Source organism: Pelodiscus sinensis, chromosome 3, assembly GCF_049634645.1.
Source record: "Pelodiscus sinensis isolate JC-2024 chromosome 3, ASM4963464v1, whole genome shotgun sequence".
Lineage (NCBI taxonomy): Eukaryota > Metazoa > Chordata > Testudines > Trionychidae > Pelodiscus > Pelodiscus sinensis.
This window is the reverse complement of record NC_134713.1, coordinates 155,690,949-155,708,956: the sequence shown is the minus strand read 5'-3', so window position 1 is coordinate 155,708,956 and position 18,008 is coordinate 155,690,949. Positions and strand designations below refer to the sequence as shown.

General features: G+C 44.7%; 1 protein-coding gene across 3 annotated transcripts in view; it reads right to left on the bottom strand.

The window, feature by feature from the left end:
- CNIH3 (cornichon family AMPA receptor auxiliary protein 3) overlaps positions 1–17,480 on the bottom strand; it is a 106,522-nt gene extending 89,042 nt beyond the window's left edge. The window contains exon 1 of one of the 3 annotated variants that reach the window (XM_075925275.1): positions 15,680–17,480. In XM_075925275.1, the coding sequence (XP_075781390.1) occupies positions 15,680–15,760 (81 nt within the window). In that variant the 5' untranslated portion in view covers positions 15,761–17,480. The other 2 variants (XM_006133411.4, XM_025189812.2) reach the window with 2 other exon arrangements.
- Positions 17,481–18,008: the final 528 nt, after the last annotated feature.

Here is an 18,008-nt window from a genome sequence, read left to right as displayed (position 1 = left end):
TTCACACAGCGTGTAGTCAACCTGTGGAACTCCTTGCCAGAGGAGGCTGTGAAGGCTAGGACTATAATAGAGTTTAAAGAGAAGCTAGATAATTTCATGGAGGTTAGGTCCATAAAAGGCTATTAGCCAGGGGATAAAATGGTGTCTTTGGCCTCTGTTTTTCAGAGGCTGGAGACAGATGGAAGGAGACAAATCGCTCAATCACTGTCTTCGGTCCACCCTCTCTGGGGCACCTGGTGCTGGCCACTGTCGGTAGACAGGATACTGGGCTAGAAGGACCTTTGGTCTGACCCAGTACGGCCGTTCTTATGTTCTTATGTTCTTATGTAAAGACAAAGCAATGAAAAGGCTGGAGAAGACCCACCTAAACTCCTCCAGAGAAAGGAGATAGAATTAAAGAAACACCCCAGCTTCATCTGCATGGAAGATAGAATACAGAGATATCTCCATTAGCATACAGAATAGAGACTAGCTCTTCCAAAGCAGGAACCACACTGAACTATGGGATACCGAAAGCAGAGAAGCACTGCCTGATGGGAAATCTCTGCTCCAGATGCTAATGAACCCAGGCCTGCTCACACCCAAATTAGCCATTATCAGACCAATTCTAGTAATGGATCCTATTGACCTCCAAAATACTGAAACTGCCTAGTTGCATTGTGAGCTGTTCAAGGAACATCATCAATAGCCAGGTGTGATCAGTCTCTATTGTCTCACCTCTGTTTACCGATAAAAAAAAATCCAGCGTTCTCCTGGAACCATTGTCCTATCCCTACAAAAACTCCTACCCTTGCCCAAGAAAAACTGTTCTGATACCTGGATTTAAACTGCATTAGTTCCACTGAGACTTCATCTCCTGTCTGATCATGCTGCAGGCTCTCCTCTACTTGTCTCCTGCCCTCTGGACCCCTGGCTCCCATCACCATCTGGGAACACGGATCAGTACAAGCTCCATGGAGTGGTGCAGTCTTTCTCTCCCCACCCACCTCTCTCTAAGCATAGTCTCCTGACCCTGCCCTATGTAAACTGTTATATGGTTAGCTAGCTCTAACATTTGTAATCAGTTTCAATTTAGATTTAATATTGTAACTGTTAGATTTAATATTGTAACTGTTTTTTGTGTTTGGCTCCCCATATATATATATATATATATTCACTACACAGAAATAAATAGCTTTCATTGTTAAGATGGTTGCTTCTCTCTTTTCCTTTTGCTCGCTCATCCTTCTTCAGGTTTTAGCTTCTCCATTCACTCTGCAATGCTTCTTGTACCCAAGCTAAAGATCCCTGTAGTGAAAAACCTGTGGGGTTTGCTCATTATGTGGTTTACCAGCGAATGATTGTGGTGTGAAAGTGGGGATAGGGATAGGGAGGTGCTCAACCTGGGGACATATGAGGATGGCAGCTTAAAGTGCCATCCAGCCCACTGAGTCCAATGGCATATGAGGGTGCAATGTGGCACTGATGTTAAACCCAGCCTGCTTAGTCCAGGGACACATGAGGGGTCAGCTTGTGAGTGCAGATTACTCAGTCCTCTCAGATGTGCTCTGTTAGTGGGTGTGAGTGTCCATGTGTTTCTAAGGTGGGATTAACCCCATCCTGAGGAACATAGTTCCTGCAGAAGAGCTCCAGTGGGAGGGGGAATTGGCAGCAGGGAGAATTCAGCTCTATATGAGACCACAAGTAAGCACAAGCAGCATACTGATAGAATTATTAACCTCCCCCCTCCCAGCCCCATAAGAGTAACCCTAATAAATGAGCGTACCCCAGAGTATTGGGCAAATCTGGCAGCAGTAGATAAGTATGATATTCATTATAGAAAAAGGCACCCAGAGATTAAGTGATCCACTCAGGTAACAGAGGAGAATCAGTGGGGGAGTTTAAAACAAAACCCAGGCATCCTGGTTCCCTGTTTAGCCACAAGATAACACTGCCTGCTGTCTAATATTTTCCTATTTAGTAAAAATTATTAGATTCCCAACAATTATACTGTTAACAGGAGTGTCATGCACCTTTTTCAGTGGGATGACTACCATTTTCTGTTTGCTGCTGCTATTAATTAACCCTTAAAAAACACTCCATTGCCACATCAACAGAAGTTAATACAAAATTACCAGGGATTACAGTAAAATGAGATGCTGATCTCCTGAGCTGTATGCTGCTCTACCAGAACAAAGGCAGCCTCTTTGTTGCCCATTGTTTCAGTGTGTGTATAGAAAATCCAAATGTAAAACATCAAACCAAAATGTGGGTGGGAGGCAGTTTATAATATTCATTTCTAATAGTATAAACTCATTTGAACTGTACTACATGAAGCAGGACTGTGCTTTAGGGATGTAACTGATAAAAGTTCTTCTATTAAAAGGGCACTGTAATTCATAAAATATTAGAAAGGAGCTAGCCTTTCTGGGTAACCATACTGTAAAAGTGCTGAATGAACAACTGCCTTTGTGGTATTATAAATACATGAGACAGGGCAGGGAAGCCAAAGGGAAAGCCATAAATACATCTTTAGTATCACTATGATCAGGTGTGGCACATAACGGCTGAAATATAGCTGGCTTCTCTTTCTCTCTCCCCCCATTTAGTCACAAAATTCCAGGCTAGCTCTAACTCTGAAGCTGTACAAGGTATATCCTCTTTTCCACAAACCTGCATAGCACTGCTGGCCAAGACAAGAGACTTGAATAAGAATGACCTGGCTGAAGGTCAGTCTGGAAAAGATGGAGATCATGCTGGTTGTCAGTGGCAATGTTGCTCATAAATGAGCTGTGCTGTCAGAAAAGTTGGGGAAGGAAGAGGAGCAAGGAATTGACAATCCTTGTGGATGCCCCAGTACAAGTTTGCAACTTTCCCAAATGGATGGACCAGGAATCATTGCCACAAATGGTGTCCCAGCCATCCATTCAGGAAAATGGACAACCCTATATCTAGTGGACTATGATCAAGACTCTCCGCAGACTCTCATGCTCCTTAGGGCATAAATATTCATTGTCCATTGAACAGGCACAACAATGGCAGTTTCCCCATTAGAAAGATATCTGATAAAAAGAATCTTTTATATTTAAGAGAAAAATCAACTGTCAAACAAGAGATCCATGTTACAATTGAACTGAGACAATCTAGTGGTGGATTAACATATATCTTGTGTGACTAAAGATATACATTTATACAAATAGGTGCCTATAACTTCATTCTTTCCATCCCATCTGAGGTGTGTGTTAATGGCCCAATAAAACATGGCAGTTTTATTGCCCTGCTTATTAGGAAACACTGTAATAATAAGCATATTGTTTGTGCTTTTTAAAAAAATATTAAACCAATTAAGGGGAAAAAATACCAGCAATAAGCAGATTTTCTTGCTAAAGCCAACATAAGTTCACATACAGTATTGGCCAGTGCTCAAATTACATTGTAACAATTCTATGCGACTCCCATAAAAATGCACATAAGACTCCACACAATAATTCATGGCTCATTGATGATGAAATGGCTGTGTCTTGGGAAGCATCTGGATCTATATATGAACTCAAGATGGTCACCCACTCACAATTTAGAATCTCTCCCCACAATAATCTTGATGTGCACAGTTCAAATATACATATTGGCTTTTTTTCTGGATCCAACACAATATTTTACTATTTTTAATTTTGAAACAAGTCAGATAATTTCAGATAAAGTAAATAAATGTTTCAGGATACAAAATTCATTTGTCTATTACACTGACATTGTTGTGGCTGCTAAAGTCAGCATTAATAGGACAAACTTTTGCAAAGGTCGTTATTAGCTGATTATTAAAATGCAACATGGTCAGCCTGGTGGGAATCTGCCTTTATAGAACCATGGCAGAAGGTGGAATTCTGTTTTCAATCTCAGGCTCATTCCTGGAACTGGAGAGTTTAGGAAATCAGCAGGGAGCAAGAAGCTCAGCCACTGAAGGGGAGGGGGGGGAATCTTCAAACGGACACAAAACAGGCAGTGGCAGCATGACTTTTCTGTACATAGGTCTCAACCCTGTCTTGACCCTGCCTTAACTCCAAATAATCATAAAGTATATTCAGATCAATCATTAAGGGATGTTATTAACCGTATGTAATTGGAGGTAAATTCAAGACTAGCCCTTAAGAAAATTACTTTCATTCTAACACATACTCTAAGGCATTGCAAATAATTTGAATCAAGATGACTGGCAACCTCAACACAGCAGAGACTCAGGGCCAAGTGTGTTCACAAGTCATTTTGGAAGTTTCCAGTTAAAACATCTACCCTCCAAGCCATGGCTATGGAAATCGGTGAGGCATTACATGTTAAAAATACTGGCTTGCCCTATATGGCCTGGTATTAAAGTACGTTGATTACCGGCAATGAACTACTGACTTGCCCTTCAGCACAGAAATTTAAGGGTATATCTACACAGCAGTGTTATTCCGAAATAACAGAGTGCACATCCACACAGCAAGCCTTTATTTCGAAATAACGTCCAACTCATGGTAATCCTCATTTTACGAGGAGTAAGGGAAGTTTTAAGGGCGGCTGAAGGAAGAGTGTTCTTCCTTCAACTTCCTGCTATGTAGACAGTGCCAAAAGCCAAATTAAGCTATTTTGACTTAAGATACGCAATTGACGTAGCTGAAGTTGCATAGCTTAATTCAACTTTAGCCCTGCTGTGTAGACACACCCAAAGAGATCCTGTTACGCTCTTTTCATTCATCTCCAAAATTAAGCTTATGCAGGTTGAGGAAATTAAGGCTGTCATTTTTAAAGGAGTTTAAGAGAGATGTCTAAAAGCCATTGAGTTCAATGAAAACTGAGCAGCTAACACTCACATGCCTTTGTCAAACCCAGTATAAACCACTAAAAATTGAATTCCAATAAAATTAAATCTATAGCAGCAAGCAATTACAGTAATTCATAAACAAAAATTATATGTATAGAGCCCCTTTCTATAGAAGATCTCAAAGCATTTTGGAGATATAAATTGGCCAAGACCACACACAACACTACTGACAATTTAATAACATTATCCACATTTTGCAGATAGGAATTGGAGACATATAAAGGTATAAATGACCTGCCCGGTAATCACACAGTGAGACACCACAAGAGTTAGGCAAGGAATACATGAATCCTCATTATACCTCTTTGTTATTAACTCTCCCTATCATCAGTTAAAACTGAAATGCCACCTTTAGCCCATATCACTGTGCCAAGATTAATCACTCCTCCTCCCCAACAATCTCTGGGCACAATGGGGGCAGGAGGATAAATCACAAATATAAAACCAAATATAAATTTGCAGTTAAGTCAGACTAATAAAAATGTGAATGGAATTTTCACCCTCTATTTACGTGGATTATCTTGCTCTGGAGTCTTATTCTCCTACTCCATGCTACAGTAGGTAACTGCCGTTGATTTGTTACTTTTGCCATGCCAGAGAACTGAGCAAAGGCCTGTTTCCACCTAAGATTGTAGCAAAATACTACATAAGTTTAGGTGATTATGTGTCATTCTTTATACAAACCCTGCTCGCTTTATACCTGTGTATCCCACATTATGAAAAAATGGTTCTGACCATTAAAATTGTATTCCTAATATATTCTTATTTATTACTGAGAGCTGTGAAATACTGTTATGCATTCACAGGACACATTCCATTAACTTCAAAGAAACATAGTTTTGTGATCTCAAAATTGTATGCAATTAATTTTAATAGTACAGTACTCTGTATTTATGAATTGTTACTAAGTCATACTATAAACAAAATCAGACATTTAGGAAGAGCCATTCTCTACATTGATAACATAGGGTATGTCTACACTACAGCGCTAATTCAAACCAACTTAGTTCGAATTAGTTAATTCGAACTAAGCTAATTCGAACTAACACATCCAGACTAAAAAACTAGTTCAAATTAGCGTTTTGCTAATTCGAACTAGCATGTCCACACAGAGTGGACCCTGAACCGGGGTTAAGGATGGCCGGAAGCAGTGCTGGCAGGGCATCAGATGAGGACTTAGAGCGTGGAGCTGCTGTCTCAGACTAGCCGAGGGCTGTGCTTAAAGGGACCCGACCCCCACCCCGAACAGACAGTCCTCAGGGGTGCCCTGCTTGCAAAGCAGTCCTGGCTTGGATTGCCCAGAGTACCCACACTGGGCACATCACAGCACTCGGCGATCAGACCGGCTGCACTTGCTGTAGGCTGCCATCTGGGGCGAGGGGGCAATTGGGGGGCTGCAGGAGAGGTTCCACCCCCAGAAGCCCGCAGAGCCAGCCCAGTCCTCCCCTTTGGGGGCTCGTACCCCATTCCTCCCTCACCTCCTTCCACTTACTCCTCCCTAGCCCCCCTTCCTGATGTACAAAATAAAGGACAATTGTGTTCAAAAATAGAATCTCTCTTTATTGAACAAAACTGGGGGAGACTGGGAAAAGGAGGTGGGAGAGGGGAAAAGAGAGGGTTGGAGAGGGGAGGGCAACTACAATGATGAGGGGTTTGGAACAGGTCCCATATGAAGAGAGGCTAAAGAGACTGGGACTTTTCAGCTTAGAAAAGAGGAGATGGAGGGGGGATATGATAGAGGTCTATAAAAGCATGAGTGGGGTGGAGAGGGTGCATACAGAAAAGTTCTTCAGTAGTTCCCATAATAGAAGGACTAGAGGACACCAAAGGAAAGGAATGGGTAGCAGCCTTCAAACTAATAACAGAAAGTTCTTCTTCACAAAGCAAAGAGTCAACCTGTGGAACTCCTTGCTGCAGGAGGCTGTGAAGGCTACAACTAGAACAGAGTTTAAAGAGAAGTGAGATCAATTCATGGAGGTTGGGTCCATGGAGTGCTATTAGCCAGGGGGTAAGAGTGGTATCCCTGCCCGAAGTTTGTGGAAGGCTGGAGATGGATGGCACGAGACAAATGGCTTGGTCACTGTCTTTAGTCCATCCCCTCCAGGGTACCTAGGGTTGGCCGCTGTCGGCAGACAGGCTACTGGGCTAGATGGACCTTTGGTCTGACCCAGGACGGCCATTGTAAGCTCAGGGCTCAGGGTCGGGGGTCTCAGTGGACCACCTTGATTTTCATGCAAATCTGCTCCTGGGTGGCCAGGCTGGCAGCTCTCCTGCCCTAGACGGCCACTTTCCTGTGCTTAGTGTGGAGGTTGTGGACGAGGTCCACGATGTCTGCACTGGACCAGCCCGCCTCTTGCGGTCCTGGGCAAGCTCCCGTGAGACACCAGCCTGGTCCCGGGAAGAGGGGGAGGGCTGGGGGGCATCGGATGGCTGGCTTGAGCCGTGCCAGGTGCAGGGTCTGCTGGCTGGGTGCTGGCAGGCTTGCACCTGGCACGGGCATCGTAGCCAGCCCGTGTCCCTTTAAGGGCTCCGGGGCCGGGAGGGGGGCAATAGAGTTTCCCTGGTGTTGGCCAAAGTGGCCACCAGGGAAAGCTGGGGAGGGCTAGCCTCCCACTAGTTCGAATTAAGGGGCTACACACCCCTTAATTCGAACTAGTAAGTTCGAACTAGGCTTAGTCCTCGTACAATGAGGTTTACCTAGTTCGAACTAAGCCCTCCGCTAGTTCGAATTAAGTTCCAACTAGCGGAGCGCTAGTGTAGCGCCTATCACAGTTAATTCAAACTAACGTCCGTTAGTTTGAATTAACTTTGTAGTGTAGACATACCCTCAGCTTTTAATGTGACAAACCTAAAAGCATAAGCATGGACTCTCATCTTAAAACATATGAAAAGGAATGGCTTCACTTCAGGATGTCCAAGTATGGTGTTTACAGGTAATCTGCGTGAGTGTTAAGACTCTAGGACTTTTTAATAAGGGAGTCGCATTTCCAATGACTGGGAATAAATATCAATTTAGGCACCTTGGTTCATATTTAGTCCAGCTGTAACTTCACTTTGAAATCAATGGAGTTACATCAGGAATGAATGTAGTGCCTCAAGTCCTGGTGGAAACTCAGAAAGACTTAACATAGTTTAGATAAATACTAACCTTCCAGCAGAATCCTAGTTCAGGGTAGTAGTGTAAGGACCAAGAGAAATTCTGATTTGGAGAGTTGGAAAGCTGCTTAAAAGGAGCAGCAATGAGAGCTGAGAAGGAGGACATAGAGTGAGCTTTGATTTTTGAATGAATAGGATGATCTTGTTCTTTTCTTGGGTTAATGACAAAAATCAGATAAATCTACAGAATTATACAGCAAACGGACCAAATTCTCATTTCAGTTACACCATACAAGTCTACTGAAGTCAGCTGAGTTGCAAGAGTGCAGCTGAGAGAAGAATTTGGCCAACTATCTACATACAGAGGCTATTTCAGCTAGTAATTCAAAATAGAGGGATATATTCTCACTTGCTACATTTTTGCAATGTTTTACAATCGCATGGAGTATACCTTGATGGGCATTAGTGAGATTTTCAGTTGAGTTATCGCAATCAAATTAGGGTTAACATGACTGAAAAGCCCCATTAAAATGCAGGCTAACTCCTGACTAAAGGTACATCTAGACTGTACTCTAAAATTGAAATAAGATGCGCAATTTGCGCTATGCAAATTGCAGATCCTAATTCAATTTTATTTTGAAATAGGCTATTTCAAAATTTGTCACATCTACACAGTACCAAATTTCAAAATAAAGCACTATTTCGAGACATTCCTTGTGGAATGAGGTTTAAAGGGTTGCCGAAATAGCGAGTCCGTTATTTTGAAAACTATTTAGAAATAGCGGATGCGTCCCTTGGACGTGGGGTAGCTATTTCATGATACCTCTGGTATCCCGAAATAGCCTTGAAGTCTAGACGTATTCTAAAACAGCCAACTAACATGGCTTTATACATGATAACATAATTGAAAAAATCCTATGAAGGTGCAGGCTAACACAATTGTGCTAACTTGACATACCCTTTCAGAGTCAGTGTAGACATATCAGCTTATCATATTTTAATATTTAGAATTATTTTTGTAATTTGTTACATCTGACTTTTATTAGCTATGGAACTAATTTCCATACCCTTAATCACACTGAGCAGTACTTTCTCCATGTGAAGTCCCACTGAATTCAAAGTAACTATTCAAAAGTGTAAGGTACAACAAAATGTAAGCAAATGGACCACAGTCTGGCCCAATAAGAGATCTTTAAAAGCTTTTGGAAATGCCTTAGGACTTAGGTAGGTTAACCCTATGAAAAAGACATACAGAATTTGAAAAAGACTAAGCCACTAGGGGGTCTGTAAAACTTACTCAAAATATCAACAGACCTTCATAGAAAATGCTAACCTTTCCAGTGGTCCCCAGCACAGTGCCCACGGGCGCCATGGCGCCCACTGGGCCATTTCTGTGCACCCACCGACTGATCGGGGCCGGCCCCGCCCCCACCCCCAGGAGCGCGGCACAGTGGCGGCACCAGCCCCGGACGTGCAGCACATGGGCAGCCCCGCCTCCAGGTGCACGGTGAATGGGCTGTGCGGGCCCTGGGAGCACAGCGTATAGACTTCCCCTCCCCTGGGCACACGGCACAAGAGCAGCGCTGGGCCCAGGCGCATGGCGCATGGGCGCTGCTGGCTCCTGGACGCGTGGCACAGGAGCAGCGCTGGGTCTGGGCATGCAGCTCATGGGCTGTTCCAGCCCTGGGCATGCGGCATATGGGCGACCCTGCCCCTGGGCACCCGGCAGCCCCAAAAAGTTGGGGACCACTGCTATACACTATATTTAACCATCCTATAGTAGGAATTTTGTATTAAATTCTATAAAATGGTTGAAACAATCTATAAAGAAGTCATCATCCTCTTTCACCTTTTCTGGTACTTTTCCATCAGAGTAGGACAGAGTGTCCATAATAAAGAATGCTTTAGTGCTGTGTTATTCAATATAAAAATAATTCTGACAGGTGTGGTGATAGGCAGTGCCATGCAATCGACGCCTGGAATTAAGTCTTAGCATTATGGAATGCATAGACACTGTAATTTTTCAGTAATTTCCTATCACTAATTTAGCATCAGTGAAATTCTAAAAGTGATAAACAACAGTATCACTACTGTAAATTGTACACAAGATTTGTTTGAATGAATGGGTCATTTAACTAGGCCAGCAGGTATTGGGAGTATTGTAGGGACACTGCACTCTTTCCTACATAAGGTCTGATAGTATTGACCCTTCCAGACAATTAAGAGTTCCTGAAATCTACATTGCATCTAGATTTTGATTTACACGTGCTTTAAATAATGTATTTTAAATGTTATATAACTTTAAGATTTCCCTTCACTAGGATGCTGCAAGTATTAATGTTTCCACAGAACTTTTAGTTACAGATTGGTCCTCCCTGGTCTGGCACCCTCAGAATTGCCCTTACCCACAGAGTTTGCCGGACTGGGGAGGTCAAGGCTCCCCTCCCAGCTGTCAGCCCTGCTCCCTGATGCCAGCCCCTGCCACTAGGCTGTGCTGCCAGTCCTGGCTGGGGCTGCATTACCCACTGTACTAGTCCCACTGCCGCCAGCCCCAGCCCGGCCTGCTCTCCACACTGCTGATCCAGCCTGTGCTCCTGAACCTGGCCAGCTGGGGGCTCTTAGTCCAGCAATATCCGTAGTCCTGCCAGACCTCAAATATTGCCGGATCAGAGAGGCCCAGATTAATATTTAGAGGTTCAAACTATAATAATCATTAGGCAATTATAGCAGTTCCAATTTTTTTAGCATGAAGTACAAGATGAACATGAGAAGTGTTCGTTTATTCTTAGTCATTATGGATTCATTCTAGAAACTTGCTGAAGCCTAAAATTTCATTTCTGGCTCTGAGCACCACCAAGTTTGAATATGGGATTTTGTTCTGGCTCCTTAAAATAATGTAAGTCTCCCAAAATCTTTCAAAAGTTATTGAGTATTTGAGTATTGGATCAATCTTCAGTTTAGTCATAGTAGCCAAATTGCATATGGAGACTCACAATCAAGTCATTTTAATGGTTAAACAGATCCTCTGTTGAGAATCCATTTGGAATACATTATCTCTCCCTTATAAATATAACAAGCAAACATAAGAATAGTCATAATGGGTCAGACCATCTAGCCCAGTATCCTTCCTCTTAACAATGCCAGGTGCCTCAGAGGGAATAAGCAAAATAATCTGGCAAACAGTGGCTATGGACATCATCTATGCCCATCTTGATTAATAGCCATTGATGGATCTATCCTCCATGAATTTATTGAATTCTTTTTTGAATCCTGTTATAGTCTTGGCCTTCACAACATCTTCTGGCAAAGAGTTCCACAGGTTGACTATGCAACGTGTGTATAAATATTTCCTTTTGTTTTAAACCTGCTGCTCATTAATTTCATTTGGTGACTCCTAGTTCTTGTGTTAGAAGAAGTAAATAACGCTTCTTTGTTTACTTATTCCACACTAGTCTTAATTCCATAGATCTCTATCATATCCCCCCTTAGTTGTCTCTTTTCGAAGCTGAAAAGTCCAAGTCTTATCAATTTTTTCTCATAGTGAAGCTGTTCTACATCCCTAATCATTTTGTTGCCCTTTTCTGAACCTTTTCCAATTCCAATATATATTTTTTGAGATGAGGAAACCACATCTGCATGCAAGATGTGGACGTACCATGGATTCATATATTCTCACATTCTGTTTGCTTTTTTTTTACTGTTGCTGCACATTAAATGGATGTTTTCAGAGCATGATCAACAGTGACTCCAAGATCTTTCTTGGGTGGTAAAAGCTAATTTAGAACCCATCGTTTTATATGCATAGTCGGGATTATGTTTTCCAGTGAGTATTACTCTGCATTTATCAACAATGAACATTCTGATATAAGAACCAAAGTCCATTTCTGGTCAGAGGCTACATCTACACTGGAGATATCCCAAAATAACTATTCCCCATCTTAAGAGCAAGCCCGTTATATCAAAATAGGCTCACTATTCCGACATCCTTGTAAGCCGCATTGCACGAGAATTAAGGGACGTTTTAGAACAGTGCTTTATTTTGAAATTACCTCAAAATAAGCTACACAATTTGCGTAGCGCAAATTGCGTAGCTTATTTCAAGGTAAGGGTGCTGTGTAGACACGTCCAAAGAATGAAAAGGTTTCTGCACCGAAATATTTAGAATAAAAGATTAAATATATTGAGTACAGTAATTCCTCGCTTAACACGGGCCTACTTAACACGTTTTCGCGATAGCACAATTTTTGGGGGGGAACACGATTTTCCCTAGGGCCGGCCGGTGGCCGGCAGCTACACGAGGCTTTCCCTGCAAAGTGGCAGAGGTTCTCCACTCACCGTGCTGTTTGCCGGCAACCCCCTCTGGCCAGATGCTTTGCTCCCTCTCCTCCGCTCCCCACTTGCAGCTGGCGGCTGGGTTTCCCCAGCTGGCCGGTCACCGGCAGCTGCGTGGGGCTTACCCGGCCTCCGAAGGTTCTCCGCTCGTCACACCGTTCCCCGGCTAGAGGGGGTCACCAGGGAACTGCGCGGCGAGCGGCAAACCTCTGCCACTTTGTAAGGAGGCAGACGAAGCCCCGCGCAGCTGCCGGTGACCAGCGAGCTGGGGAATCCCAGCCACCAGCTGCAAGCGGGGGGCAGAGGAGAGGGAGCGAGGCATCCAGCCAGAGGGGGTCGCCAGGGAATGGCGCGGCGAGCGGTGAACCTCCAGAGGCAGGTTAAGCCCCGCACAGCTGCCGGTGACCGGACAGCTGGGGAAACTCAGCTGACGGCTGCAAGCCTCACCCCTGTCCTTCCCTTCCCCAGAGCCAAAAACCTCCCCTTCCTACTATAACACAGTCCCCTTTCTCCCCCAACCTTATGTCCCGGTCCCAGCTGCTAACAAATGCAGGCTGGAGCTACAAGCGCACATGCACTTGAAATATAACCCCCACCTTTTCCATTATTTTCAATGGGAAAATTGACCCCGCATAACACGTTTTCACTTAGCACGATCGTTTTCTGAAACGTATCTACTGTGTTAAATGAGGAATTACTGTATATATCTTCATCTTCCAGTGAAATCTCATGGGAAATTGAGTATTACTGTTTTCGCTATGGCTGTGTCTAGACTGGCCAGTTTTTCCGGAAAATCAGCCACTTTTCCGGAAAAACTTGCCAGTTGTCTACGCTTGAATTTCCGCAAAAGCACTGACGATCTCATGTAAGATTATCAGTGTTCTTGTGGAAATACTATGCTGCTCCTGTTCGGGCAAAAGTCCTTTTGCGCGAAACTTTTGCGCAAAAGGGCCAGTGTAGACAGCCCAGATTTGTTTTCTGCAAAAAAGCCCCGATCACGAAAATGGCTATCGGGGCTTTTTTGCGGAAAAGCGCGTCTAGATTGGCACGGATACTTTTCCATAAAAAGTGCTTTTGCGGAAAAGCGTCCGTGCCAATCTAGACGCTCTGTTCCGAAAATGCTTTTAACAGAAAACTTTTCCATTAAAAGCATTTCCGGAAAATCATGCCAGTCTAGACGTAGCCTATGAGAATAATAAAAGAACAGTTGGGGGCTTTATGCATATACTGAAGGCACATTTAAAAGTTGGTGTGGGATTTAATCTATTTTTCTATTGTTCATCAACTGCTTAGTTATGTAGTATTAATTTATTATCATTCTACAGGAAAAGACTGGGTCAATTTCAGTTCTATTACACTAGAGAAAATTGAGTGGTTCCACTGATTTACACCAGTTCATCAGAATAATTTGACCCAGAAGGTGTTCTATGTCTCTATAGAAATAGTACTTATCATAAAACTTTTACAATTGCATTAACACACAAATATCTGGTTACTGCATCTTTATTAGCCTAAAACAATTAGGTTTTAAAAATTGTTTCACTATACAGAAGTGTTTCTCTTGTCACTTAATATTTCTGGAACACTTATGGAGACCTACATTAACAGCTTTCTCCTTCCCATGTTTCATTAATAATAAATCCTAAGTCCCTTTATCCTGCTCCATCTGTTTTACAAGCTCTGTATAGTGCTTTCTCGCTTTTTTAAGTAGTTTTGCTTTATGCTATCTGGTCCCAGTATAGTTCTTTTTATGTCATTAAGGAAACTATTAATAAAACACATCTTCATTCCAAAGGATTCTTAAACATGTAACGGTTTTAAATTGATTGGTAAATTATATATAGGGACAATTCACACATAGCAAAGGTGCATATTTCCTTCAACCTGCCCCCATCTATTTATCACAACTACACAGAACAGGAAATGGGGTTCCGTATCCATAACTGTGGGAAAACTAAAGTAAGAGTAAGGGGCAATCTCAAATTAAATTTTAAAAATTTAACATATTTCCTCTTCTGCGTAGCTAGAGACATATTAGGTTATTAAAAGTTTAAAAAATCAAAACAATCTAATTTACTCTTCATTAATTATGCTTCCCCCCCTATTTCTGGAATCTGGACAATGACAGCAATTAATACTTCAGAGTTCTCGAGTATTTGCAGGATCAGGGGGAGCCCACCCAAGCACACACAGAGGCATTGAGTGCACTTGATTTCCATAAAAGTCAACGGGCATGGAAGGTAAGTCTACACTGACACACTATTTCAAAACAACTAGCACTATTCTGAAATAACTTGGTTCACATCTATACAGCAGGCAGTTATTTCCAAATAGTGTCAAAATACTGTCAAGCTGGAGGGCTTCTTACTCGGACTCCTGTAACAGTCATTGTACCAGGAGTAAGGGAAGAGGGAGGAAGAGTGCTCTATTTCAAAATAAGCGCTGGGTAGATGCTTCCAATTTCAATTTCAAAATAAGATACCCAACTGAGGTAGCTCAATTTGCTAATTTATTTGGAGTTAAGTCCTGCAGTGTAGATGTACCCGGAGAGTGCTCAGCACTTTACAGGATGGGGCCAAGTGTGCAGTGAACATGCTTGCCAAAGGTCTGAGATTGTAATTTATTTTTTTAAAATCTTGAGGATATTTTCATTAGCCTTTGGCTTCCTAAGAGCTTGTTTTATACAAACACAGCGAGAGGAGCAACTTTTTCCTGCGGTTGCCCCTTTAGCCATGTGGGAATGTGGGTAAGAAGCAACGGTTCACACACCTGCTCTGGCACAAAGTCCTGGTGTTCTTTATAATTGACCCTTAGCTTCAGCCAAAGGATCCCACTTACTCCCACCCTGTACAGTGAAGGGCAGGGGCGGCTGCGGGGCAGCGAGTGCAGACCAGACCCGAGATTTAACTTCCCTGCTCCGCAAAGTATGCGCTAGTCACCGTCAGCCACCCTGCTGCTGTTTTGCAGCCTCCGCAACTCCCAGCGCTTCCGGAGGCTAAGTCACGCCAGTGCCCCGCGCGCAAAGCAACAAAGTTCCCGGACACCAGAAGGGGAGCAGGGGGCACTGTAAATCCCCGCGTTCCTCAGCCCGAGGGTCCCGCTGACTGTCCCTCTACCTACAGCCAAGTCACAGCCCCCTGCCTCCCACCCACCACACCCGCGCGCATCCCTTGCCTCTGTCCTTTTGTCTGGACTCATTTCCAGCCGTCCCCGCCGAGTTTCTCTGGTTGTAGCTACGTGACTAATCGCAGCGGGGTGACCGGAGCTGTGGGTCGGAACCGTTTCCCGCGCTCCCAGCCAGCAGCTGAGGCAGGCCGGCCTCTTGGACGTGTCCGATCTCCAGGGGCGGAGTAGGTGAAAGGGCTTTGGGGCCCGGGGCAGCTGCCGGCGGGGAAGGGCCTGTGGGATACTCACGTGCCAGATGGCGAAGAAGATGAGGGCCGCGCACAGCACCAGGGACAGCATGTAGCAAAAGGCAGCGAAGGTGAAGGCCATGATGAGGGGAGACCCCCTGCCTAGCCCCACCCCCCCAATCAGACAGAGAGGACCCCAGCGCCCCACGGGAGAGGCAGCCCTCGAAATTGAAGGCGAGGGTGACTCTTCGCTATCTGACAACACCTATGAGGAGAGACCCCCGCTCCGCTGCCTAGAAGAGACCCTGGTACCGAGACGGGAAAGGTTCTCCCCGGAGAAACAGCAGAAAGGGGAGACTCTCCGTCCTGCTAAACACAGGCGGCGCCCGGCTTGGGAGAGCGGGGATCGGACCTCGGGAAAGTAAGCGGGAGCCAAAGCAGGCGGGGAGTGGAGAGTTCCCCTTCTCCCCGCCCGTCCCCCGTCCCCAATTTCGGGCCCTTCCTAAAAGGCGGAACCGCTCAGCGATCTGGCGGGACCCCCAGGGGAGCACCAAAGGCGTAGAGCGGACCCGGAGCCCAGAGTCAAGTGATGGAAGGTGGGTGAAGAAGCCGCCGATCAGTGTGGGGTCCTCTGCTCTCCCCGATCCGGCGTGCGAGCGATGCCCCTGGCGCTGCCTTCGCCTCCCGCTCCGCAGCTTTGCTCTGAACCCCCCCAGGTCCCGTTATCATCCCAGCCTGGAGGCGCAGCAGGAGCAGGCGAAGCCCAGCACTCGCTCCGCAGCGGCAGCTTTGAATGAAACCCTCCACCTGCTACTGGCTGAGGAGGCGATGCGAGAATCCTGGGATCTCCTCCCCTCCTCCGCAGCCCTGCTCCTCGCACCCGGCAGCAGCACGAGCCGAGAGGGGGCCCTGGACTCGCATCATGGCCACAAACATCCCCGCCACCTGGTGCAGCGCTCTGGAGTTCTCATAAATCCACAGGGAGCCACGTGCGAATTGCGGATCCTGCCCCCTTCACTGCTGCTCCTCTAGCCCCTTATCTGCCCACGCACACATCCCGCCCCGTGTGTCTCCCCACTTCAGGGCTAGCTCAGGCCGTGGCAATCTCATTGCTGCCTGCGGAATGTTAATAAAACCAAACCGTAAGTGAGGCTTTAAATGTCTCCCTTACACACGCAGCAAAATCTACCAGCCCCGCAGGAGTTATTTTAAAAACTGCTTTAAAATGATCCCCCAAAACAAGGTTCATTCCCTCCTAGATAAGAGGATTGCAAAGACGATCCTGAAATAAGGAGGGATAAATAATCCAGTGAGGATAAATTATAATAATAAAGCATCATGGAAAGCTGTAACATTTTCTGTCACCTCTGCCTCCTGAGTATTTCTGATGTGAATTGTTTGTGAGGCAAGTGGAAGAAGAATATGCCTATGCAGATCATGTTAAAGGTCCCCATCTTGCATAAATGCACATGCTTCTGTTTAAGGACTTGCAACAGCCTTTGCAAGGCCCAGGTCTAAGTTTTGTTCTAAGAGGAGATGAATGTTTGCGGAGATAAGTCCCTCTCTCCCCATTGCCATTAAACCCCGGTTCAAACTAGGACTTTATTTCAAACTAACCCACCACCAGGTTACATTTGTAAGTGGAGCGGCCATACTACCATGCCTGTTATTTCAAAATAAGGGGCCATGGGATTCAAAATCTGTACTCCTGCATTTCATCAGGAGTAACACTAATTCCAAAATAGTTATTTTGAAATAACAGTGTGGATGCTCCAGTGCGGCTATTTCAAAAGAATTACTCCCCAGAGTTATTTGAACTAATTACTCCCCAGTGATTCCTGGAGCTCTGAGTTAGAGGTAGCATCTCCACACTAACAGCGAGTGCTTCAGACTAATTTTGGGACTTCCTCATAATGGCTACGTCTACACTGGCCCCTTTTCCGGAAGGGGCATGTTAATTTCAGCTATCGTAATAGGGAAATCCGCGGGGGATTTAAATATCCCCCGCGGCATTTAAATAAAAATGTCCGCCGCTTTTTTCCGGCTTTTAGAAAAGCCGGAAAAGAGCGTCTACACTGGCCCCGATCCTCCGGAAAAAGTTCCCTTTTCCGGAGGATCTTATTCCTACTTTGAAGTAGGAATCTTTGAAGTAGGAATAAGATCCTCTGGAAAAGGGCGCTTTTTCCGGAGGATCGGGGCCAGTGTAGACGCTCTTTTCCGGCTTTTCTAAAAGCCGGAAAAAAGCGGCAGACATTTTTATTTAAATGCCGCGGGGGATATTTAAATCCCCCGCGGATTTCCCTATTACGATAGCTGAAATTAACATGCCCCTTCCGGAAAAGGGGCCAGTGTAGACGTAGCCAATGTGAACATGGTATTTCGAATTTGTT